Raw genomic sequence first — 27611 nt, forward strand, 5'->3', positions numbered from 1 at the left:
GGTATACGATCAGAAGTGAGCAATTTCTGGAGATACTTAAGCAGCAAGGTGCCTTGGCTGACTGTTGTACAAGCACCTATCTACATCTCTGTGTAGCTCTCCACATACATGTTCTTTCCGCCATCTCACCTGAAAATGAATAGCAAATGTCTCCATAATGTGAAGAGAACAGAAGGAAAATGGAATTACAGAAGCAAAAAGGTTAATGCCTAACGACTAATGTTTAGCTTTTAGGCAGCAGAGAGGACAGTATGAGGCAGCAGAAGAGTTAAAGAAACCTGAAAAAAAAAGCATGGGGAGAGCAAAAGGACTAATTTAATAGGAAAGAGTGAAATATTTATAGTTTGGTTTAATAACGTGTAAGGAAGGACCTGCAAGGCTACAAACAGCTGAAGAATTAATTCACTAATGAAGAAAAAGAGTGATTTATTGCATTGAACTAGAGCTAGACATATAGGAAAGGAAGAAAAGGACTTGTGTCAGATTTGTACACTTCTGGTATTCATCTGGATGACTCCTTTCGGGGTGCATAACACACAGCCAGTGTGAACTCTCCTTAAAAAATACCCAATAAAAACAGTACCAGCAGTTCTTACAGGTGCTATACGAAGTTCTACATAATCCACAGCTGTATCACTCATGAGTCTTGCACCCTGGAGAGAAAAAAGCTTATAGCACCCCTGAGGTACCACCTCTCTCTCATTCAGGATGATGTTCTTGCCTGCTGGTTTAGGGATGCAAAAGTCTTGCATTTTACTGTTTCTTTTTCACTAAAAATACTGGAGGAAGATGCTGTTATTTTTGCATTCTTTAGATTCTGGAAATACTGAAATCATTAAGGTGAGTAACCACTTTTGTGTGAAGACCATTTACATTAACAGTCTTATATGTATGCTGAGCTGATCTTACTCTATATAGAGAATGTTGGGGTGTGGGGTTTTTTTTGTTTTCACCAAGATTAACTGCTCTGCTAAGCAAATGCAGATTATCTGATTGTCACCAAGCAACAAAGGGCTTACAATTTAATAACTATGGGTTGGATCCTACTCTCATTAAAAATCAATCACAAAATATCCATTAACTTCAAAAGCAGAGGAACAAGCCCTAATTTTCCATCTGTGCTGAGTACATTAAAATTATTTTAAGCCTCATCTGAAATTTTGAGTAATTGCAGGCACCCCTTATTTTGTATAATTTACATTATCTAAAATAATGAAAATGGAATTCTCTCTGTGGCTACTACTCAAATATATGTTATATCATTCTTTATAAAATATGACAGGCCTGATCTCTCACCCTCCCTATAGACTGGTGACTGGCAACTGGCTTTGGCAGAATTATCCTATTCTGCATGGCACAGATGACAAAGATGCAACCTAGTAACATGTACATTTGAAGCTTGTGGACATAACAACAACAACAAAAAAATTCTAAATACTAATTTTCATAACAGAGCTCCTACCAGACTTCAAGGGAAAGACCTATTTGCATGAGCAGTGAGCTGTTTAAAAAACAGACCAGAACATGTGAATTACTGAATTATGCATGATATCACTTCTAAACTCGCATAAAGTTCAAATAAAACCACATAATTTTAAAAACTAGGAAAAATGTTTAAAGATAACCCAAGCAAAGTCACTTCTTCCTTCCCAGACTAAACCCAGAAAGGAGCATTACATTCTGTAATTTGCAAGTATCAATCCAGACCAACCCTGGATTACGCCATCCTCAGGAGACTTACATGTTTATGCACCACAATGCCACACGTGCTTAGTGTTTTGGGCCAATTAATGCATTAGTGATACCAGAATAAATCTTGGCAAGCAAATCACCCACTGTGCTGTGGGATGAAACCCACTTTCCAGATTCACTTTCAGTCTATCCTGGTCCAATACTCCTAACCCTGTCTCCAGTCTAGTAACCAGTTGTACTCTTCCCATTGTGAGGGTGGCCTGCCAGGTTAACAGCTCAGAAAGGGTCATCTCAGTACCACATCAAAAGACTGATTCAGCCTATCCAGAGGCTACATCACATGACTTCACAGAAAGGCAGACCCCACAACCAACACGCCTCAATGCCAGGAAAACAGGTTCTGAGACCTCCACAAATGGCAAAAAACATTATGAAATTCAAACGTAGTCACCACCTTACTACATGGCTGCAGGCAAATGTGTCAAAAAGCATGCGTATGAATCCTTACAAAACAATACAGAACTGCAACAGGCTTTTGGATGAACATAAAGTGCACATTTGCAGTGCAAGAAACAACACTATTAAGGGCCCTAGGCCATTAGGATACATCCTAGGCTACTCCTTGGGCAGGCCCTGAATGCTGGAATAAGCAGCCAGACAGAAAGCCAATGTAGCAGCACCTGTCTCATCAATCTCAGCAGTTACGTAAAGGCTAGCTGTGGATGACCACACTTGTTTTTCTTGTAATAAGTGCCCCTCATAGTCACCAGGCATGGTCCTTACTTGGGCTACAGCAAGATGCTGTTTTGTGTTTGCCCCTCTGTCCTCTCCCCACCCCACCTTTTTTCTTTTTTCTTTTTTTCTTTAAGTGTATTGCAACCCAAGAGCTCACTCAGGCACTTTCCATGCCTTACGAGAAGTATCATTGGAACCATAAACATGAATAGTGTAACATCAAGATTCCTGAAGAAACTGTTCTTAGGAACTGATCAATCATTTCCCAGCAAAGCAATGTTTCATCAGCAAATCCTGATCTGCTGACAGAGAGCTATTCGCAGACACATACTGGTTGTGATGAATTTTCACCAGGTCTCAGGCAGGACTCGGAGGGAATCTGGTCAAGTTTTCTCCCTGTGTGGGAGCACAGCCCCACAAGCTCTACCTCACCCGCACAGGTCTGCCATTTGGCGCAGGAACATCAGCACTTCTGCAGCTTCCCTGCTCCTTCCCACACATCCCTGAGTTGTAGCTGTTCAGCAGAAAGTGTGGAAACTACGAGAGTCCCTACCTGAACTGCACTCTCAAAAGCTACTTCCCTTGAAAACTTGAATACTGAAAGCCTCACTAGAGCTTGGTCTCCCTCAGGGGAGCACAGAAACCCTGGGAGATTCTGGCTGAGCCTATAATCCAGGGCAGCCCAGGGTTCCCGGTATTTCCAGTCTTCCTGAAGAACAGTCATAGATCTGACAGCAACTGCCACCCTATGGCCTCTGCAGAAATTAGGGACCAATCCAGGGACCAGCTGAGTCCTACTGAATGAAACCACTCCACTCCCGTTTTATTTGGGGAATGGGGTAGAGCAGAAACTTTCAGGAATTTTTCTCTGACAGAAAACTTAACCCCAAAATGTAGTTCTTGGAATGCAACCTTCTCTGATACACTGGCGTTTCTATTGCCCAGGAGTCCCATATTTCAGCCCCCTCTCTGTGTAGCAGGCATCTGAAGAAAACATCATCCTCTATTCAGGTAACAGTGTATACATCTATGCAATCCACATCAGTTTTGCTGATTGCCTTTGAGAAGGCAATTGGTAAGAGCAGCTTTTTGTAATCATATGTATTGTTCCATACTGGCTTTTCTATTCTCTGTTAAAAAAGGCAATTCTCTTTATTGTAACATTTGTTCCTGGGGCCTGCATATAACTTTTATCTCCCAAAAGTGCAGATTATATTACACTCTTATCCAAACCCAACTACACACGATGACTACAGCAGTATTCAACGTAATCAGTAGCAATAGTATTAGAAATTCATGTCCTTGTAATAAAATGTAAAGATTTTCTTCCATGCAGATGGAATTTCATATTCTAAATTGATGATGATGTTCATAAATCATGCATGATAAACACCTCTTGAAATTAAAATCCTCAATTCACAGGTCAGGTATAGCTTAGCCAAGAACAAGACAGTATTCTCTCATTCTTCTGACTGTAAATCTCTTCACCAACAGATTCTTTAAAAAACTGTACAGTTGAGAGCCATCTAGAACTTTAAACTCCAATAAGACTAATGACAGAGCGACAGCAGCCTGCAGAAACTAAATTAAAGCAGAAGTAACAACAAGCTGCACTAGAAATAATCAAACTTGCTTCTTAGTATGAGACAAAAATAAATCCTTCTTCTCCTATCCTCCATACACACATCTGATAGACAGAGGAGCCTGCCAGTGGCACCCCTGCCGCAGCGTGGCCATCTCCTCTTCTCCAAAGGACCAGAAAGCTTTTGGTCTACAAGTTCAGGATCCTATGTAGATGTAGTGTTCCAAAGCATTGCTAATTTTAGTAGTAACCTAGCAAAACCAGGATGGAAGACAGTGAAACTCAAGTTTTGTGGGCTAGCAGATGTGTTCTGTCAAAATCTAGCTATGGTTGCTGCCTGCTGCCAAGACTCAATAGTTAACCTTTGACATGTCCCAGAGCAGAGAAGACAGAAAACAAGGCAAGACATCGTACCCTGGCAGCTATGTTTCACAGCCTGTTGCACGAGCCAGTTCTGTGATCCTGATGCAGCAGCCAGCAATCTGCATGAGCAGTGACATAGGCATGTAATTGCTCTGGCCCCATCAAAGCTGATTGACGACAGAGGGATGGGGCAAGCTGCTGGTGGCCCTTAAGAGGAGTCACCAGACACAGTGACCCTCAAACTGAAAGTGGTAACTTCAGCATATGTAATTCAAGGTCCCCTGCCCCAGCTGGGTGGTGGGAATGCTTTTTCCAAGGACAGTTAAGACAGTTAAATAAGTGTGTGTGTGAGGCCAGGGACCATGTGTTAATGCTTGCTTACTCCATGTTTCAAGTTCCTTATTTGAGAGTAAAGTCACCTCCATTTTGCTGTAATATAATCAAACTAAGACATGGCCAAAGCTGAGATTTGATTACTATGCTTTCACAGCTCTTAGCATGGGAAATCCAGGTACCATTATTTAACAGATTTAGCACTTGTGGATAGCAGGCTTCCTAAGGAGCTAGCCTGGTGTTAAACAGGAATAAAGAGCATAGTGAACAATGGTTTAATACCAGGCCAACTAAAAAGGCCAAACTGTTGAAGTGGGCAGAGGAACTTTGCTGTGGTTGCTGGTTTTTCATGCACACTCTACTCTGGTTCTTATCTTTAAATTCCATGTTTCTTTCATCATGTTCCTTTCATCAATCAAAATTAACCAATGTTATTTCATTATCTACCCCTACACAGACCTCCTACCAGCCGAGCCACTGGGCAGGTCTAACTCTGTGATACCAAACTCACTCTGCGTCTCTTTACAAGAAATCCATGTGATCTTTTCCTAGCATAAAGAGTGCCAGAAAAAGAGAAGGCAAGCTTCCTAGGCTGTGGCTAATTAGAAACACTTTCTGAGATGCAGGACTTTGCGGTATCTCATTGGATACAGATACAGGCATTGGAAGGTGAAAGCAGTTCTTTGTGAAAGCTAATTAAATGCTTGGTCATTCTGCTAAAGCTTCCTTTGAGAGCACAAATTAATATCATTTACAATGTTGCCTACTAAAAGCTGTGGTGAAGGCAACCAGTTCATTTCACATAAAGCACCAAACTGCCATTGGACAGCAACTGTCACTACTAACCTAGTCCTGACCTGAAACAGACCTTGGAGGCAATGAGCTCTGTATGCCCACTAGCTGTGCCCTGACCCACTGAGCATCCCAGCTGCTGCTCTGGTCCCTCCAAAGAGAGGGACAGAGCTTCTGCCACACAGCACCAAGGCTGTCAAAGAACAAAGAGCAGAGACCTGGCTCACTTGCCGGAAACTCTTTGTGCACAGCAAAGCAGGGCCAAATCAGCACCTGAGATGGGAAATTTGTAAAGTAGTGCCCCAAAAACTGACAGCCATGAAGAGCATGATCTTATTTACACAGTCCAAGCCTGTCACTGAGAGCTAAATCTTATCCTTAGGAGACACCCTCACTGGTAGACTGGGTCAGCTGGGCAAGTTGAAACCCCATTTCTAGCCTTTTGCACAGCCATGAAGGATCAGAGGAGGAACTGTGACTTCCAATAGTTACCAGAGCTGAGTTACTTCATGATCAGCTGAGTTACCTGAAATCAAGACTTGGCTTATGCCTGACCTGAACACCCTGTAACCTTCACAGCATTGGAACAAGCACAGTTACCGCAGCACCCAGGGTCTAAACTGTACATAAATGCATACTCATGCTAAAATCAGGTGTGCAACTTCCCATTCCCATTTCTCAGTGAAAATACACCTCTGAGAAAGAGTGAGGCAAGTCAGCATTGGGGGAAAAAGAAGTGCCAAGATATTTTTGAAACTTGGCCCAGAGGAATTGAAGTTTCTCAACTGAGGATGTTCTTCCTGCTTGAAATGCATGGGTTTAAAGAATGATGAAATTTGCATTCTTATCATCATCCCTTTCACTTTCTCCAAACAGTTCTAGGCATATAAACACAGAATACAACTGCCAATGAGAGGCAGAAGTCTGAATATTTTATACAAGAGGCAGCAAATGAATTAGCCTTTCCTACAGTTAATCAGAAGTGAAATGCACTGTCTTATCGCAAGACATACCTTGGTTGAAATCTCACGACTGCTTCCTGGCATCTGAAAGCCACATTCTGTTCATAGTCATTAGCTGAGGATCCAGCCTTCCCCTGCCACTCTGGAAGGCCCGGCAATGCACTTTCTAGCTCCTGCATAAAGGGAAAAAAAGAATGTTGAATGCCCTATCAGTACCAATTAGGCTTAGCTGAATATTTTGCTTTAAGAAAAAAGAGCTCCATGAGACCGGATGCAGATTGTGGTTCTTTGTTAATTTTTAGTAATAATCTGGAAAATCTGGAAAATACAGACTAGAAAAAGTTCTAAACAAAGTAGTATCTTCTTTCACTGTAAAACATTCTTTGAAACCAAAGCAGACTAACCCCTCTTCTGTTTATTAGCTAAATAACCCATGTCAGCTTCTGAGCTAAGAGGTGCTATACACACAGGGGGTTTTGGGTTTGGGGGTTTTTTGGGGGTTTTTTTTTTTTTTTGGCTTATATACACATTCAAATTCCGTTTGAAATTATTTACTCACATATTGGTAATATTTTAGTACCTGGACATCATCAGAAAAATTTTGACAAAAATTTGACAAAAGCAAATGCAGTTCACTTAAATAAGATTTGTAAGGTTTAACCAGTTTTTTTCCTTCCCTAGCATTTGTGTATCTTTATGAAGAGAGTATTACCGCAGGAGGAGTGAAAAGCAGTGAGGAAAAAAAAAAAAGTTACACCAGCCAACCTGCCACACAGAAAATAAAAAAGCCAATTCAGTCCAACAAATCGAAGAAGGGAGTAGGAATTAGAAAGATATGCATTTTACTCCAAACTTCTGAAAACCAGGTGTAGAGCTGTGACAAGACATGTTCAGCACTTCTTAATTGTCTCACCTATAAAATGGGTTATAATATTTCCCTTGCATTGCAAAGGGGTAAGTTACTGAAGTTCTTTGAAACTGCCATAAAGTGGGACCTTTTCCTACTTCTGTATTGGCTTTTATCATACAATATTTTATTCTAATAGTTTACAAAATTAAAATACAATGTGCTTTGCAAAACAGTAGTGTTCACTTCCCTTAGTAAAGCAATGTATCTGATTTTGCTCCAGTTTCAAAGCTTAGTTGGAAGCATGGAAGTTGGAAGTTTGGATAGGACTGTTCAGATGGAAACCTGGAGGGCTGAAGGCATTCTACATTTACAAAAACAGTGACTGCTTTTACTTCCTTCCTAGTCTGTTCCATCTTTACAGATTATGAATAAAGCTTGTTTAGAGATACATTGTACTTAAACAAAATTAAATTACACTTTTATAAAAAGTTTTAAGAAAATTGCCCAAATGGTCTTCTCTCATGAGAAATATGCAGTGCCCACTTCTCAAAATTAATGATGAAGGACTAAGGGATCTTGTAAAAAAACCACACACCTGGTAAAAATAAAGGGAAAGCTGAGGACAAGAATATATGCTGGTACTCACTTGCAGGCTTGATGTTTGAGACTTGGGTGGGGTTTGGTTGTATTTTATTTTATTTTATTTTATTTTATTTTTCATTGTTGTTGTTCATAAGTTATGTCACTAGGATGTTAAAGAGTAACAGGGAAACACCCTTGATGGAATCTCTATTTCTTAAGAGCAATGAAGTCCATTCCTGATGTGTCAAAGGCATCCAACAGTATAGTCCTGTCTTCTATTGTATTTTTGTTTCTTCTTCGCTACAGAGTGAAGCTTCTACAATGAGGCTGCATCTGGTAAGCAGTCTGTGAAGAGGGAAATCTCCAGGCATTGCTGAGAAGCCTCAGTGCTGCATAATCACTACCATGATATTTGCTTTGTACACAAAATAATACATGGGTTTGGGAGCAGTCAAAAATTACCAGCATGGAAACACATGTTGAGATAAATCAGCTTGTGTTTCACAAGCTAAATTTTTTAAAAAATCTATTTTCTTTTAAAAAAATCACAGCATGTCATAACCCATCTCGGTCAGAACATCTGAATTACAGTACAGGCATATAAACCTTTGCTGTGTTTACACAGCAGCTTAATCTCCTCTTGAACACCAGAAAGTGCCTTGCACCCTTCATATGCTTTATCCAACACACAAACACTTCTGTCTCTTCAAATGAAAGCACCAGGCAGATATTGTACCAGCATTTGGGATCACAGCCCTGGCATACCTCATGGTGCTGTGTCAATACAGAAAGTAGGACTCAGGCTGAAGTCCTGAGCAGAATTGCCTCCTACTTCTCCTGAAAGTGCCAGTCCATACAAGAAAATAAGCAGGTACATTTAATGGACACTGAATTGAACAGGTTTAATCCACAATGGGAGGTATGGTTTAAACATAAACAGAGCATACCTAAAAAATGAAGTGGAACTTGCAGACTGCCTGACACATTCATGTGTTTGTATAGCTAATGTGTTAACTTTGGCTCTGGTTTTTTTTTTTATTCCAGTGCCTTTAAAACCACAATTTTAATGCCAAATTACTGGAAGTTCTTTGAAACCAATGCAATTTGCCCACTTAATTTATACTCAAAATACAAAATTTCACACAGCAGTTTTCAGCATTCTTATATCTAGGCATTGATTGTCAAGCCACCGTTTCATTTTTATAGTCATTTACCTTGATAATATGACTTTAAAACTGAACTTAATGTTTAGTCTCATTTTATAAGTATGTCTAAGTATCAGTAAAGAATTTGAAGATGATTCATTTAATAATCCATATTCATGCCTGTGCATCAAAGGTGAGTGACAGGAGAAAGGATTAGGGAAGGAAAGCAGACTTTCCATTCCTCAACATCTGTTCTCACACTGACTCTGACCATATGCTTCCTCACCTCTTGAAGTCATATAAATCCTAATTAATTTGATTTTCTATAGATTAACATTGCAGAATTGCTAAAGAAGCTCATGAAACCATAGGAAAGAGGAAATCAAGTACCTGGAGTACAGCAGTGTAATGACATTCCAGCAGCCTGCCTCTCCTCCCGTACTTTGGAAAGGTTACAGCTGCCCCCATACCCAGCTCCTGCCCCCAGAGCAATAACTGCATGCAATATCCAAGGTACAGCTCTATTGTAGTGACACTTTATCAGCTGATAAGTGGTCAAGTGAAGTCACTTGGTACTACACTTTTATTAGACTTGGTTCTGTTAATCATCACTGTAAATTTAATAACCTTTTCTTCATCAAGACCTAGGGTACATAACCAACAGTACTACACTTGTTTCAAAAAAATCAGAGGAACAGGAGTCACACTCCAGCAGACTGAGAGCCTTGTGAAGCTCAAAATCCCTGAGTTGGCCATCTCTCCTCTACTTGAACACAGAGATCTGTTCCCTCTCAGTGACCTTTCTACAATGGAAATCCCCTGGATTCTCACTAGTAGAAAGGCACACAAACTTGGTTCCCATCCAAACAGACTTTAATCCTTCCAACACATGCAGCAAACTTCTTTATCTCCCAATAGCCTATTCTGATTTTAAAGGGACAATTTTCTAAAAAAGCAACTCACGGATTTATAACACACAGGAGCGAGTAGCAAACATTTCCTTGGCTTATCAGAGCAACACCTTTAAAAGAGATACTGTCACTGCAATGTGGTCACTGTTTCTTTCTGATGCCACAGAGAAGTCAGCTTGGGGAAGCGAGGAGACTGTTGAAAAAGCACTCTCAAACGCAGGAAAATGAGGATGAACAGTTTAATCACCATGTGCAGGACATCATCCTTTTCTTTCATAAATGCATATACTCAGATATTGATGTTTGTCAGCTCAACATCAGCTGCTTTTAAGTACATCATTTATCTCCTTGAGTGGCTCGGTGACAAGGTGTTTCACCAAAGGCAGGCATACACAGTTGCGCTGCGTTTCAAAGCATCAGTCTGGACCACTTTTCCCAATAATAACAACCTGCCGTATACATATAAACAACAGCTACTAGAAACAACACAGCAGCACTTTGCTTTCAGCTTCAAAATGGAGAGAAGCAGCTGCTACCAGTTCACAACTAGGGCTGCTAACACAGCTGCAATAGGGTTTGGGAGATCATCAAGGATCCCAATGAGAAACCACACACAGAAACAAACTCTTCACAGAACTCTTCTGCAAGCAGAGCCTTGTTTTTCATAGGCATCTTTAGCAAAGCCAGGAGCTAGATGCTTTTTTGTTTTAGAACAAAAGCCCTTGAAGTAGCTGAAGATGCAGCTAGCAAGCACTCAGGGCCAAGGAGCATGCATATCCTCACTAATGAGAGTGAAAGCTATGCGAAATAAAGGGCTTGGTAGATGCTTTCTCCAAAATGGCTTCCTTCTGCAAACCATTGCAAGAGGGAAACTCTTTCTTCTACAGCAAGCACCACTGAACTCAGTGTAGATACACGATATCCATTGAAAAGTGTTCCACAGTACTAGAATACAATTCCCTCTATGAATGAATGGAACTCCTGTTATGCAGGGATTTTTGCTTTGTGTTGGGGTTTTATATTACACTCAAATCTCTACACTGACTCTCATCTCTCAAGTACTCCCATCAAATCAAAGCTGAGATAAAATAGTGGCTACATTATCTTACCTCTTTCAGTATGTCAGAGATGGAGCAATGGGTAGTGTGGGGGCCCAGGACCACTTTTGTCTTTCCTAATTCAAACCGTTGAGTCACTGACAGTTATCTGCCTGACATTGTTTTTCCTTCCAGAGGCTGCATATCTAAGTTGCACTGGTATTTTATGGCAGTCTAATTATATACTCAAAAAGTTTCCCATGAAATAATATCAACATTTTCAGTTAACCACTTCAGGGCATGTAAAATACCATAGAGCAGCAAATCTGTGCTGTGTTAGCTTTCATCAGGTGAGAGATAAAGGCATGACATACACAGGGAGCAGGCAGACAGGAGACTAGGAAGTAGGTGAAAGAGCAACAGATGACTATGAGACAGATCTTGCCCTGTTTATGACTTCTTCATGACTCCTCTTCCTAATATGCCTCCACTTGCCCTTCAGAGGGCAAAATTTCCTATCATTTTTCTTATCTGCTGATAAACGTGCACATCTCATCTCCCTGCAACCTAAATAACATTTCCTAGTAACACAATACAGTTACAAAAAAATCAGCAGTTATTACTTAATCTCAGGGATGAACTCTGGCAAAAACATGCAAGAAGATTAGGGCAAGATTTGACATTGATCTTCTGAAAGAGACTGTGATAATACCATTGGGATGCCACTTGCTTTTAATTTTTCTTCTGTGATTCAGAAGGATATTCCTCACTTAGCGGGTAAGACATGCCATCCAAAATGATTAATTCCCAATCTAAATCTGAAAAAATGAACCAAAATAATTCCTGGTCTACAATGGGTTCAGAGCACTTCAGAAAGTGTTCTGCAAATTTCTATCCACAAGCAAGAAGAGACAAGAGACAGAAAATAGCCAAATACATTATACATCAAAGAAGAGATGTAAATACAGACATCTCTCACGCCTTGTGCCTACTACAGGCCAACAAGCTACCAATGTTAACATCAACTATCTTGGTTATGAGAATATTTCTAGCTGAGGGGTTAAACCTGGACCAGAGCTCTATCCTTTACACTGCACATGAAACATGACTTGGGAAGCACTGGGGGAGAACAGAGGCACTTCCAACAGCTGCTGGGAGGTGACAAGTCTGGGCTCTACATAGCAATGTACCTCCACAGACAGCAGTAGAAGCTTCTTAATTTCTAGTCTTCTTTTATAGCCTTTGGAAAAATTAAAGTTCTGCTCTGCCCAGCTCAACCTGAGGAAGCCTGTGGGCAAGAACACCGGTACCAGAATCTGCATTGGAATAGATTTATTATTTAAAGATGAGAAAAAAACAGAAAGTAAGGTAAGGGGAAAGTATGAAATCTCCATTGGCAGCCAAAATACCAGTGCAAGAGATCCTCAGTCTAATAAACGAAGCAAAAAAAGTTTAATCAATTGCTGCAGCTACCAAGATTTTCATTTATGGTGCAAGCAGCCACAGGAAATCTAAAGAGAGATATATACACATCTTCAGTTATGCTCTCCACTCGCTTCTGGTAGCAGTTGCAACACACCTCTCTCTGCAATTCCCTGGCTGAAAGAAATTGTCATTACAGGAGGGTTCCAGGACTCCAGGTCCCTGAAAATCATTATTCTGGGGTCTTAGTCACATCATGGATTACCAGCGAGCTTCCTTTTGCATTTCAAACAGTATGTGTGCTCACACGCTGTGCCAGAAACCTACCCTTGGTAAATTTAGTTCTTTACCTGACTTTCCTCATGGCTTTTCCCATTTTCTAGCTTTGCAATGGGCTTAGGTTTTCTTAGCTTTAAGTTGCCCATTTCAGGCTTTACAGCGTAGTCAATTACGGCCAGCTGCTTGTGCTGCTGAGTATCTTGCAAAGGCAGCTGCCTTTCCTCTAAGACAGCAGCGTTGTCTGGACAATTTTCTTTGTTATCATCATCTCTGTAAGAAAATAACATTGAAATGCATCAGGCAGGACTTCAGACACCTGTCAAAACATTATGAAGGAAGAACAGCAACAAGCTCTTAGCTATTTATGGCATTTTAATTTTACCAAGTTGAGTAGTCTACACACCAAGTGCTACATATGTTAGTAAAATGAATCTGAGAGGCTACTGTTTATCATCGAATCACAAGCTAAACAACTGTTGGTATTATTACACATTCAACTGTTGAGCCATTTAAATAAGACTAGTTTTATGGTTCATAGCCCTATGGTACATATTCCCCAAATAAAATCTGAAACTGCCTTTTTCATGCAGAAGACCTTGCCCTGTTCAATGATTCACACTAGGTTATAATCTCACAAAAATGTCATTATATACAATAATTCCTCCATATAGCACCTCCCTTCTGACAGTCTCTGGTTTAGAGGGCTTTTGGACAAAGTGAGGGAGGTAGGCATACAAAGTAGGGTTTAAACAGCCAGAGATGTGTTTGGGTGAAAGGGACAAGTATGTGCTCCCAGTTTGGAGAAAAGCTCCTCCTGTATAACAGCACTTCTGGTGCTTTAAACAGACACTGTTGCTCACAGATGCTCAGTGAACCACTGAATCTGGGACAGATATTTTCAATCTCCACCTAGCCTACAGAATGTAACCTCTCCTAAGACAACCTTGCTAGTCTTTTCCACACCTAATCAATCCAACCTTAGACTGGTCTAATGCCTTCCACTGGGATCATCTCCCTGGCACCATTAAGAAAGCTACTGCAATGCAGAATGCGAGGCTGCCTGCTTAGCTGGCAGGATGAGCAGATCAGCATTGCTGCTCTGAAATCCCTGGCTGCAGGTGAAATTTCAGATGTTAGCTTCAGCTGGTAAAATCCTAATGGTTAGCTGAGAGATGACCTCTCTCCTGGTGTGAAAATTCCACAACTGAGGGAGTCAAGGACTATTGAATTACCACCCCCCACCCCCCAAGATTTTTTTTAGAAAGCATAACTTGCTAATTCAGTGTTTTCTCCTAAGGATTCTAGGCTGCCAAACTCACTTTCCATCTGTGGCCCATCAGCATCCAGATGGCTGCTCGCAGGGTGCCTGTGGGGTTAAACACCATTGCTGCCCATGCCTTCTGCAAGTGCGCTCCAAGGCAGTTGTTATAGTTACAGGGTAGGGTGCTTTATATCCTATGGGCATTTCAAGAATGTGCAGAAGTGCTGCTAATTTTAAGGTATCATCTGATTTAAAATCTTTCTGGAAGGTTACGTTGTATTCTCTAGCAATCAACATATACTAACATAGCCATGAGACATACATGCCTCAAGAATACTTCAGTTAAATTATCAGCAACGAGCATATCCTTTCACAGTTGCGAAACTCCACTTACTACTACATTGAACCAGCTGCTGTACAGTAAAATTCAATGTATTAGCATCAGAGCTGCATCTGAATGAAAGTAATGACGTGAAGTTCAGAACTCAGACCATAATATATTTACTCACATAATAACAACAGTAATTAATCTTAATATTGTTTACACATTAGTATACAAGAAAAAAATACATTTCCCAGAAATACTAATAGCAGGTAATACCCCAGAAATTCTACATTCTCTTGAGAATAAACATTTCTTTCTAATGGTTTAACAGAATCACTCTGACAGCTTTATTTGTTGCCAACAAATTTCAGACAAAATTTACAGTAGAATACCTGGGGCTGGAACTGGCTGCTTGATCTTCATGTGCAGAGTCTGAATCCCCGTCACACCTTGAAAATGGATACAAAATAATTGCTGATTTTCTGCCAGATGCAGAGATATAGCTTTTAATAATATGACAGTGCAGCTCAAAGTATAAACACATTTCTCCTCCTCACACCTTAGCTGGGGTCATTTAATGCCATAGCTGCTCAAGGGAAGAAGAGCATTTGAGATGTTAAGTGTACACAATTTGGTATACCATTTTCAGCCAGATGGAAATAATGATGACAAAGAATTAAGATGTTACCATAAAAATTACAGGAAAATTACAGCAAACTCTGTATTTTAATTGCTTATAGTACACTTCCTGTTTAAAGAAAAAAAAGAAAAAGAATTAGAAACACTTAGCTAACGGTGTTTTTCTCCTAGACTCACAAAAATATTAACTACAGTAGAGCAGTCATTCTTTGTGCAGCAGGAAAAAGAATCCCCAAATAAAAGTGATCATTAGTCTTAAAAAGTGAACTAGCAGAATTTTTAAGATGCCTGAAGAATCATAGTCAATTACATCCCCTTAAGTTACAGACAACAAAATTGTCATAAGGCTGCCTAATCAAAAGATAAGTCTCGATAAATATGCTAACCACTCGGCGTTGAACACTGTACTGTGCAGCATGGCTGAACTTTGCAGAATGATAGAACTGCAAAGCCTATGAGCAGTCTTTCGTCAAATAAACATAGATATATATGCATACACTCCTAACAAATATGCATACACTCTTTCTAGGTATTATTTCTGGGGAAAAGTTGGGGCCCTCTCCTCATCCTCTGTTCATACTCACAGGGCACAGACACTGAGCAGGCCTGGATCACTTGAAGTTTGCTGGCAGAGGAATCTCTTCATTATGGGGGAAGCAGCCTGTACTTCACCGACTTGTTAAATTTTCAGAAGAGCTGCCCCACTTTGGACAAAGCACATTAAGTGATAAATTCATGGCTCTGCGTTGCAATTTGATAGCAAGGTTTGTAATATATTCCTCTTTCCCACCAGTCTTCTGCTAGTATCTTTATCAAAAGCCAGACTGCAGCAGAAAATATTTAAAGGGACACTCAAGTGTTTACACTTCCTGAATACATTAGTGTATGGATGAAAGCATTTGCTGCTTGCAACTGGAACAAATTAGTACAGTTGCAGATCCCCCCTAATCACACAATATTCCTGCAGTGGGTGCAGGGAAGACAGGGGTTGATGTACAAAATGGATAAATTCACTGAGGAAATCTGGTTGCCTTTGCCTCTGGATGTCAGCCACACCTTCCCTTCTGGTCGATACTGATTACCTTATGGGTATCTGACACCAGCAGCAAGGTGTGAGGATAGGACGTACTGGGGGTATGAAGAAAGAAGCCCAGTACGAAAGGAATCTGGAACCTGGATAGAAAACATGATGGAAAAATTCACAGGGAGAAAAATGTAGCAAGGAAATACACTGTGAGGAGACAGTGCCAAGGTCAGAGCTGGATGGACAGAGCCCCCAGCACAGACATGAGAGTAGGGTAAGATGCCACCAGGCATGTTGTGCACCAGGGGCCAAGACACAGTCACCAATGCATGGGGACCCTCTAAAGGGACAAACTCTCCCCCTCCTGCACGTGCCACAGGAAGAGAAGGTGGGAGGAAGTAGCTCTGCTACCAGCTTCACTCACCCCCCTCCTCTCACCAGTTGTCACACTTGGCAGCCTTCAGTCCTGAAAGACCATTTTGGTGACTGGGAAGACAGATGACTGAGCACAGGTCCATCAGCCAAGTGTATGTATGCATACTTGTGTGTATACTCCTTAACTTGGGGAAGTGCCCTGGGGGTTGCTCTCCCGGAGTTGGCTGTAATAAGGTGATCCTGAGAGGCAGAGATCCTTACTTAGCATCCAGCAACCGATAAAAGTCATAAAACAAGACAGAACTTATAAACAACATAAGTGAGCATGGCAACATGTATTTGAATAAGTGGAGAGCAGTAGATAGGAAAGATAAGCAATAATGAATCAGAGAAGACCATGTCCATCATGTAATAAAAAAAAACTATGAGGAAGTTCAGAAGCAACACACTCTGACATTGTTAATAGAAATTTTTCGCTTTGTAAGAACAAATATTAACCAAGAAAGTTCACTCACACAAGACAGTGCTTAAGGCTAAGACCATAGCAGGACCTTTAAAAATATGAATCCATGATACAATGTAAATATCCATCATTAAAGCAGAGAGTGTTTTTACCTTGGCTTCTTTAAGAAATGCAGCTTATGTGTTCATGTCACTTGTCTGCACATATCAACGCAGACATGCATACACTCCTCTCTCACCAGTAACTTGTAAATTTTGTTGTCCAACTTTAGCTATATTTAACAGATAGAGGAATATTCAAGACTCTGGTAAGTTTTGTAAAAGCCTGTGGCCACATAGTAGTGTTCCCACCAACCCAAAGTGAGCAGCATCTCACTTATTCCTAAAACATCAGAGAATACGCCAAGGCAGCTTCAAGTCATAAATCCATATGGGGTGAAGCTTGCATTGGGCAGGAAGTATGTCTTTTGACAAAACCAGTGATGTGAATCCTTTTCCTTCAGTGCCCAATCTAACCACCGACTGATGGATTTATCTCTTAAAAGTAAGTACATCCATTACTGATCTTATGGCACTGGCCAGAGACAGGGCAGAGATGGGATCCCAGTCTAGATGGACTGCTGCTCCGACTCTTTATAGCACTCTGGTTTAATGGGATAAGCTTTTTTCACTTTCTTCCAATTTCACCTTTCCGTAGGAGCCATTTCAGTACAACTTGAAAACTGCTCCCTTTTGCTGACTTGACCTTTAAGATGTTCACATGAACAACTTCAAAACCAGGCTGCACGCATGGCTTGCTGGAAGCTTAGCAGCCCCAGGCACTTGCCTTGTCTGGAGAAATGTTCCTGAAAGTATTGTATCACTGATTTTATATTATTCAGGAAGCCCTGATTTTGCCTTTGCCACAAGGAAAGACAGAAACTGTCAAATGGGGATGTCTAAAGTTGCATGGCAAGCTCTCTCTTTATTCTGCTAAATAAAAGTAACCTATTTTCAGATATGGCCAGCACAAACAACTAGTGCTGAAATCAGTAAAAATTATGTATCCTCAGCAGTTCTCAAAAACAGGCTTTGGGGGGAGGATCTAAACAGGATTTAGGGAAATCAACTCTGGAAACCAAATTTGTTCATTCAAACAATGATTTTCAGATATCATTGTTCGCTTGCTTTGTTTTTTGAAAGCATTTTTCTACTTCTATGTTTGGGAAGATAAGATTAAAATTTAAAGCCCCTGAAACACAACCAACAACAGCTTAAATGAGGGGGAGTCACCTGCCAGGCAATGCCCGGCCCAGCCCCAGCTCTGCCATGCTGCTGCCTCTTGGCTCAGCACAGCACAGCACCGTCTGCACCCCTCTCCCTTTCCCCAGGGACAGTGCTGGCACGACGCAGTCAGCTTTTATGCCATCCTGCCCCTTGTCTTAATGGTCTCATGAAGCCCCACAGAGAAAGGCCATCACCTTCAAGTCCCAGAAACCTCAAGGGTGAGGCAGACACAGGGGCTGCTCCAGGGGAATCTCTATGGGAAACAATGGATGTACTCAGGGGCAGAAAAAAGGGAAGGAGGGAAAAAATATGAAAAATATACTATCTGTAATCTGGTTATTCTTCTGTGAAGGGGGAGCATCCCCAAATTTTACAGACCACAATTCACAGCTTAACTAACAGGGACACAGGAAAACCATAAAAAATGACTTAATGATTTATTAGCTTCTGTTACATCTTTCTATATCTGCCAAAATCACACAAAAAGAGTGACTATGTTAAAATATTAAATAAAGCAAGACAGTGTAAGCAAATAAAGCGAAGCAGTGTATGAGAGGGAAATTATTTGGATTCCTATGAAATGTTACTTTTCCTGTAGTGATTATGACAATACTTAGGGATGGTTCAGATGATTACAACTTGGCCTGCTTTCAGAATATATCCTGTCCCCACAACACTTAGGCAAACAGCTCACTGTCCAGCTAGAGTTTTTTAAATTATGAGCATTTTAGCATTGTAAAGCTCACCTAATACACAAACAAATCTATAAATCATTTCCTTCCTGAGAAACTGCTTGGCACATTACTGCTGAAGAATCTTCCTTAAAAGCTTTGGAAACAATCAAAAGCATGCAAAATAAAAAAGTAGAGAACACCAAAATTGAAGTGGTTTAGACTGAAATAAAACAAAGATCGTTTCTTTTGTAATAGTTCCTAAAGTCTTTGCCTTTCTAACTTTCTAAAGTTCACCCTTGTCCTGTTGTCTCTGTAAAACAACAACAAAAAAAAATCAACATATGATCGTGATATATATGAAAGGCCTTCTAAAGAGTTTATGGAATTGATTACAAAGAAATGATGTATTTGGTACTTGGCCTGTCTAAATAATGTATAGTTATTTTTCTCAAAATATTTGCAAATTATTCATTTTTCTAATAATGCTTGCAGGAAGTACAGACCATGTGTTCTTAGAAAACTGACATACTTGTGTTTGTCAAGATCATCAGTACCAGAAATGAGCAATATTTTCACAGGAGATTTATCATGCGAACATGAAAATCCTGCATTTAAACATGCATGATATGCATCAAACATATATTCTCCCAGAAAGGTATTTCACTGTAAATGGTCACAGAGCATACATGTAAAGGCAGTTTTTGCATGCAGTCCTTCTCACACAGTCAATAATAGATTACAGAAAACTGAATCACAATACATGACAGATAACTTGGGACTTCTCACATCTACTTACAATTATTCTCTACAGTAACTAAATCCAAATAAGGACATCTTTAAAGTGTTCACTTACTCTGCTAAAGCTGTTGTGTTGAAGGAATTATCCTGAATGCTGAAACAGAAACAAGAAAACATCAGCTAATTCAGCAAGGCAGGCAGGCTCCCTGTATCCTTCTCAGTTGTAGGAACACATGCACAAACATGGCATTGCAAGGCAAGTCTCTGTGTGTTAGCTCTACACGCACGACCGTACCTTCGGCTGCTCTGCACATGCTCATAATCAAGGAACCATAGGGGTTAGTCCTACAACACTCCCAAAGCCCATCCAGCAGCGCGTTGAATTAAGACAGGGATGCAGGTAGTCTGTGAGTCTCAGAAAGGGATCATATTCTTTTATAACTACAATAGTGCTGCTAATAAAGGCTGAGGTTTACAAACAAGTATTTGGCATTTTGTCCTTTAAACATTTGCTCTATTGTTATTGGCTCATCAAATACAGTTGTTTTTATTACTTAAATAGGGTTGCTCTGCTAAGATCTCTGGAGGTTTTTTCTTCTTGTTTAGTGGTCTCTTACACACTCAGCTCATGGTCAAACCCCAGGGGAAGCTATGAAAAAATAATCTGGCAGAAAGGACAGTTCAAGTAGCAAAAGCTTATTAAGCTAACAGCAAGTAATAGATGAAATCATTCCTATGAAAGGAAGAGACTGCTGTGCTCCTGCAACAAAATGTTTCAGACCTGATGTAATACATTTAAGTAAGGGTCAACTCAGGATACTGTACACTGCCAGTTTTGAGGCAGCGGTGGAATTCCCCCTCAAACACCACCTCTCAAATCCAGTAAATACACTGTTGGATCATCCTGAAATCTTATAGCAGCAGGAAAAAAAAAAAAAAATATCTCACTGCGACATAACAGAGCTAGGATTTTTTTGTTTGTTTGGGTGGGGGAGGAGAAGGCAATGCAGACAACAGCATCTTATGAGCACTCCTGTTTGTGACAATGGCACCTCGTAAACAGCACCAAGCAGAGCAGGGATACAGAGAGGCGCCGTGTCTGCCTCCCCGCAGCAGCTTGTGCCGCTGCGTGGTGTTGACACACATTTCCCAGGCAGCAGTAGCAGCAGCCACAGCCATGACAACTTCCCTTATCTCACCAGCAGCGCTAACAATGTATCTTCACCTCTTCCCAGCCTTCCTTACCTGCTTGTACATAGTTTTGCTCTTTTCTTTCCCATATTTGTATACATATGTCAATGTATATAATGGCACGAATTACCTGGGGATCAGAATATCACAGCCAGTCTATAGGGAATTCTGCCCTACAGAGTAGCAGGTTTTGTGAGAGAAGGCTGGACAGAAAAGCTAAATTTAAAGGGTAGCATTTAGAGTCTTGCCTTAGACCTAAAATTTCAAAATTTTTCTCTTCCTGTTTCCAGTTTCTTAGGTCTGACCATACAAATATAAATTTCTTTATTGTTTTTCTATTTGCAGGAGAGCACCTGAACAAAAGGTACACTTCTAGCTGTTGTGACAATCAAAAACTCAATTTACATGCTCAAAAAGTAGAGGGTCATTAAAAAATCTGATATGACTTTTAATAAACAGATTTCAAAATGCTTAACTGCTTGGCTCTTGATTTTTTAATGTTTAGGCTAGGTTTACAACTAGCATTTCAAGTGTGTAATGGAAGAATCACAACTTTTTTTCAGAAAATCACATTGATAAGCATCACAGCCTGGTTAGAGTAAAGCTTAAAGAGAGACTGGGTATTTAACCCCACTCCCTGCATACACCCACACAAGAAGGGGAGCAAACACAGAAAACTCTTGTAAACATAACTTCTCCATTTCTACACGCAAAAGTTGAGGTCAAGTTCTCTGCTAATTCATGCCCCTGTGCAAACTTAATGCAGGGCTTTGTTGTTATTACTAGTAATAGAATATGATTGAAGATCAGTTTGGAAAACGGGGATGCTTTGGACTGAGACCAAGTTTAAAATGTCATCACTTTTCCATTGTTTGGTCTGAACTTCAGTGATATACAGCTTTTGCTAAATCTCTTCTAGGCAAACACTTTTATTTCAGGTCACTCACAAACTTCCATTTGTTTTAGAGATGATGCCTGACCAGTGTTAGTGGATAGTCTCTTCCTGTAAGGTTGTGAAATCATTCAACACAAAACAAACTTCATGTAAAACAGAATAGTATTAATAAATACATGAAAGTAAAGGCCAATTAAACCCAGGATCCTGTTTCAGAGCTCATCTCCCAGTCATACAGATGAAGCCATCCTGCTCCTGGGAGAACCTGAGGGAGCAACTACAGTAGACACACAATAACTTATTTTCCTCACGGAAGGAAGTAATTTCTCTTTAGCAGCAAAAGATCATTTCACCAACAACACTGGCTTGAGCCTATTGGCTGACTCCACTTCCTTTTACTTGTTTCCTGTCAACGTGGTCTGGGTGAGACTAGAGCAGGCAAAGAGCCTCTGGCCTTACCCCACCTTACAAGGGACAGCCAAAGATGCTTGAACCTGCATCTCTGTTTCCCTCTAAGTTCCAGGCACAGGGAAAACACAATACTGCTGTTACCTCCCATTTTCAATAATGACATTAAAGCCAATTAGGTCTGTAATGCTGTAAAACACCACTCTTCAACATATTGCAATTCTCACTGCCAGATATATTTCATCACCACAGTCAGATGATGCGTCAGGTCTCCCATCATCCCGAAGTCCTGATGAAAATAATGCTACACCTGTATGCGAAGTAAGCTTTGGAGTTCACCACTGAGTAGCAGATATACTTTTAAGGACTTCGTATTTTGAAGTCATTAAAACATCTTTCTGAAATTCTGAAAATAAAAGCTTTAAAACCATTTTTTTGCTCATTTATGCTGAAGTGATTCATATTTTTGCAATATCCTATCTATGGAGAGGCACTTTCTCTGTTAAAAAGCTTCCCATTTTATACCCAGTTTTGTTCTTACCCTCTTTTGCTGAATATTGATCAAGCCAACATAAGTATCACGTCAGCTCTCAGCTGACAACAAAAAATGTCAGAGACCTCCAAAGCAAACACCTACATATATTTTGGAGATACCAGGATTCAGAAATATGAGGCTGTTCACTTCTGAAAATTTGACTAACATACTGCCTATTTATGGCTGACAAACAGATTGGCATAGGAATTCCATTCTTTATTTGGTTTGTAACACCAAGACAATTACTGCTAGGTCAGGAGGAAGATTGAAACAGGAATCACTTAGCCTCCAGCTCAGTTTTGCATGTAATAGAGACACATGCTCAATATAAATGTTAGATTCATAAACTCAGAACAGCATTAGTTGGCACCATAAACATGTATCAGGCAGTGAATGCTTTACAAAGACAGAATGGTCTAGGTGCGGAAGACTGCAAAAGAGAGAGGCAGTGCTACAAAAGTGGGCAGTAGTAGTTCTGGCTTCAGGAGAACAGCAGAGTGCGCAACAATCAAGATCAAAAGGCCAAAAGAAAAGGAGGGATGGTGAAGCTTGCCAAACTAGACTTGTCTAGACGGTCACAAACACACACGCACCCCGCTGCAGACTTCGTGGCAGCTTGGTTTCACCTGCAGAACAGAACCTTTGCCTCAATTTCCAGAATTTGCTCATCTCAGTAAATGACTGTGTTCTCTTAAGGGCATTTCTGACTCATGTAAATGATGAGGCCTTTCAGCCTTAACTACAGAATAATGAAGAATTTGTATTGGGAAATAAACTGTATGTTTAGAGGGAGAATTACATATTTACAAAGAACTCTAAACTCTCTAAGGTTCTGGGAAAGTTAGTATTTCTGCAGTTAATATCTACTATCTAATGACAAATTCAGTGCAAACCTCTAGGGTATGATTAGCATTTATTGCAAAACTATTTTCTTTATTATTTGTTATTCCACAGAGTCCAAAGTGCATGTGCTTAAATTGCTGCATCAGAGGCAATTACATTTTGCACTGTGGTCAGGCCATACAAGGGACCTGCACTAGATGCTATGGAGGAACACGGGAGACAGTACGACATGCTGTGTGTGACAAGGAGCCCAAGGCAACTCCCTCCAGCTCTGGGAAGAAGTTACTCATGTTCCACTACCCAGATAAAGGGAAAGTTGGAATGATCTCCCCCCTACTGCCTCTCCGTATGAAGTCAAGTCATCCCTGCCAGAACCAGCTGAGCTCAGAGGCTCATAAAAATATTGAGCAAATTTGTTTGCCTTGGAGTACGTGTGTTCCTGCCAAGTAGCAATACCCTGAAGTGCTCCAACAGTCCTTCATCTCCCTCTCAAATTGTACCAACAAGGAGACACACTCACTCCTACCTGTATGTATACACAGCGTGTGCTTTCATGGACAAAACATATTCAACTCTGCCAAGGAACAGATTAAATATGCTTGCTTGTCAGGTCATACTGCTACTTCTGAGGTCACGCCTAAGACAGAACAGAAAACAAACTGAGGGACTCTGTAGTAACTCATCTCTGCCTTCAGCAAGTCCATTCTCTTCCAACAAACAGGACTTCCTTATGGGATAAAAGCAGGGGTCATTCTGCAGCAAAATGTTAGCACTGTGGATCATTTCAGTGCCTTGCCCTTTCTTCAAAAGTGACTCTGCAGCATACTTTTGCTATTTTCCAATGAGTAAGGCATAAACCAAGGAGCTGCCATGTGAGAGAGAAGTCACATGCCTCTTTCCTGTAGCGATAAATGCTGAATGCTACACTCTGTGGCTCAAAATATTCATGTGTTCACTGACTCGCTTTCTTGATGTGCAGTCTGCCTTTTTATGGGTAATTCTCAGAGACATCAGAAAACATCTTCAGACAAATTAAACTAAAATGCAGCAATTACATGTAGGAGCCAGTCGGTGAGCGCTCAGTCCGGTTTCTGTATCTTTCATTTTCTCAGTGACCTAATTAGCACATCATCTGAGTGAATGGACCTGGGAGGGGGGAAAGCATTCAGCTGATCTTGCTGTATGTCTTAAAATGCACAGACAAGCTCATGCAGGAAGAGACTCGAGCTGAGCGTAGGTGCGGACACAGTTGTCATAATCCAATCCAGGGCAATTCCATAAAGCGTATATATATATATTGAGTTGGATAAAGCTTTGTGCAACTTCAGAGACCTTCAGGGTTAGATTTTCTGAAGATATTTTAGTGAGCAATCAAACTACACATACTTCCTTAGGCAGGCCTTCTAAGTGGTGGGCCCATGAATCCCATCCACATTCGCATAGTACACCCAAGCTTGCACAGCGAGAGGTACATCTACCCTGTAGTTCAAAAGGTACAGCTGTATATCAGTCAGAGCCCTGCTCTTTTAAAGGGAAAAATATCATGGAAATGCACAATTTTGTGCAGATTGGAAATTCTGATTTGTGAACCACTTCAGTCCCATCACTTGGGTTACATTTCTGCAGCTCAGGTGCACACACCTGAGCAAGCACTAACCCTGCCAACAGGGAAACCTCCCAAGAACACTAAGCTCCCTGCCGGAAGGCTACACCACTACTGGTGCCCTGGTTAATTAGCATAAGCCTACTTCATATAGGTCTGCTGACTTGAGTAAGCGTGCTGAGCTGGAAGTATAGAACTGTGCCTCTAATTTTGTTATTAAAGAACAAGCTGCTTTATGAAATCCCATCAGCTCTGTTGAAAATCTCTGTAGAGATGCCCAAGAATCATTATCCAGCATGCACTAGGCTGCATGATAAATCCAACTGTACCAGTAAAACTGGTGCTAGTGACTGAGCCATTATAGGCACTAAAACTTGCTTGACTGCAGTCATCCATTGCAGATAATATAATACTGCCCACAGATGACAAAACTATTTCCAGCAGGTTTACACCAAAGTCAGGCTAGACTCAATACAGCACTAATTCAAATTCAGTTTTTCCTCTGAGCATTGCAAGATGGGGAAAAATACACACACACACCCCCCCCAAATCTATTGAGGTGCCCAGAATGCTTCAAAAGATCACTACACCTAAAAGTAAACATTCTTATTTAAGAAGCCTTGATCGTTACCACTACTTAAGAAAATATCAAAGTTGCAAGAATGACCTCTCTGAATTAATTTAGTGTGTCTGCAAGCTCACCATGTTCCTTTTGCTTGTGATAGCAGGAAGAGAAGAGAGGCAAATAAAGGAAAAGACATGGTACAAAATAAAACTTCTTCCCTGGAGCAGAGCATGCATGGGGTATGTGTTTAGATAATGGCAGCAATGGTAGGTTTTTTGTTTTGTTTTGGTGGGTTTTTGGTGGTGGTGTTGGCTTTTTAAAACACCGTTCCCTCTATTTTGTTCGAGCTATCTCATAGTGCAGGAATGCTGCAGGGTCATGTTCCTCCTTTACGCTCACGGTCTGATTATTTTAAAGGCCTACTAAAACCAACAGAAAACATTACCAGTATTAATTAATATTATACATAGTAAAGTTATTAAGAGGAATTAGCATCTTGTGAATGTCAAAATTAAGGAAAGCCAGAATTAGGAAATTCTATACTTTGTGTTCCTTCATCTGAAGAGAAGCGCAGAGAACTAGACAGCTTAGTCAGGAAGAGATTTCAAATCTCGCATGTTCAAGAATTTCCTTTTCTTTCTAAGTGTGCAGACCTTGCTGAACAATTTGAATGTGATCATATAGGTAAAGGCCAGACTGTAATTTATGAGCAAGAATGCCAAATTAAGGTTTAAATGTATAGGTTTCCCAGCATTTTCCAATACAAAATTAAATGGAAAGGTAAACTTGAGCTAAACCACATTCTCAAAAAGTTGAATATTTGAAAGTAAAGGGAAAACCAAACAAATAATTGCTCATACATTCCAAAAACATTAATGCCTTTTTCTGTTGGGTCTGTAGATGAGTGAAGCCACACAATTTGGTTCTTGTTAAGCCCAGACACGAGAAAGACATATGCAATTTATGTAAGAAGGTGCCCTCATGATTCTTGGCTGTTTCTTGTGGAGATGACTGTTGCCATCTACAGCAATGCTGATTATGTTGGGTAATCTACTTGTTTTCTGAAAGCAAAAAATAAGCAAGAAAGCACATGCTTTTTTTCTCAGATTTCCCTTTGCAGAGGTCTTCCTCACCACCTGGGAATCCAATTGTGTAACCTGTGTGCACATATACACACATATGCATGCATGTATAAACATGTTTGTGTTTCTTCCAAACATCTATTCACAGAACCATAAAGCTAAAAGACTTCAGTATTTGCCTTTTTCCACATCTGTCTGTAATAGTGCACTTTCTTGTGAGGTACTTTGCAAATTTTGCTCACTATCCTCCATGTAACTAGTAGCATAGTACATACTACCTTGGTTCGCCCATAGCTTTATCTTCCCAGCAGCACAGAAGCCAGAATGATATAAAACAAAATCTATACCAATGTAGAAGTCACATAACAAAACCAACTTACAGCAATTGCTGCCTAATGTCAGAGCTTATTCTCAGTGACATATAGGCAACACCTCTTTAATTAGCATTATCGAAGAGCTCCATTATCAGCAACTATGTATTTTCAAAGGGCACCTGGCCTTCTCCCCAAGCATGCACTGTGCATCACATGACACCCACTGATTAGTCCTATTGATGTCTGAGGGACAGAGCAGGTAACATTAAAAACAGAGTCACACTGAACTCCCTCTAAGCCTCTTCCTTGTTTATAAAACACGTGTGTGTGTGTATTTCCACGCTCTGACTACAGAAAGCATCAACAGGCTGCTGTCAGAGAGCTGGGCAGCTGTACAGGGGGTCTATGCAAAGCTGTGCTAGTTTACACCACCCAAGTACGTTGCCCACAATATTTATAGCCCAGCAGGGCTGATCCCTCTGACCTGATGTGCCTGAGTACTTTTTGGGTATAAAGCCACACAGACCCTTCAAGTCCTTGAATATTTCTTTGTCATAGTTTGCTCCCTACTTTCTATTTTTGTTACACTGCAGGAAAATCTAACTGGTACAGACAGATTATAAAGTATTAACACATAAGCTAATCAGAGATAGGAAATGTAAAACTACACCATTGCATGACACTTAGCTTCAACACAAACTACTTTCTATTTATGAATTTAGATCA

At 40.5% G+C, this 27611-nt stretch overlaps 1 protein-coding gene across 2 annotated transcripts in view; it reads right to left on the reverse strand.

Moving 5' to 3' along the window:
* FAM13C (family with sequence similarity 13 member C) overlaps positions 1–19696 on the reverse strand; it is a 54120-nt gene extending 34424 nt beyond the window's left edge. For both annotated transcript variants that reach the window (XM_054832266.1, XM_054832267.1), the window contains exons 1-4: positions 19565–19696; positions 14664–14720; positions 12757–12955; positions 6511–6632 (exon numbers count right to left, since the gene is read on the reverse strand). In XM_054832266.1, coding sequence (XP_054688241.1) covers positions 6511–6632; positions 12757–12955; positions 14664–14720; positions 19565–19626 — 440 coding nt within the window. In that variant the 5' untranslated portion in view covers positions 19627–19696. The remainder of the gene's footprint in view (positions 1–6510; positions 6633–12756; positions 12956–14663; positions 14721–19564) is intronic.
* Positions 19697–27611: the final 7915 nt, after the last annotated feature.

The sequence above is a fragment of the Grus americana genome, chromosome 7 (genome assembly GCF_028858705.1).
Source record: "Grus americana isolate bGruAme1 chromosome 7, bGruAme1.mat, whole genome shotgun sequence".
Taxonomy (NCBI): Eukaryota; Metazoa; Chordata; class Aves; order Gruiformes; family Gruidae; genus Grus; species Grus americana.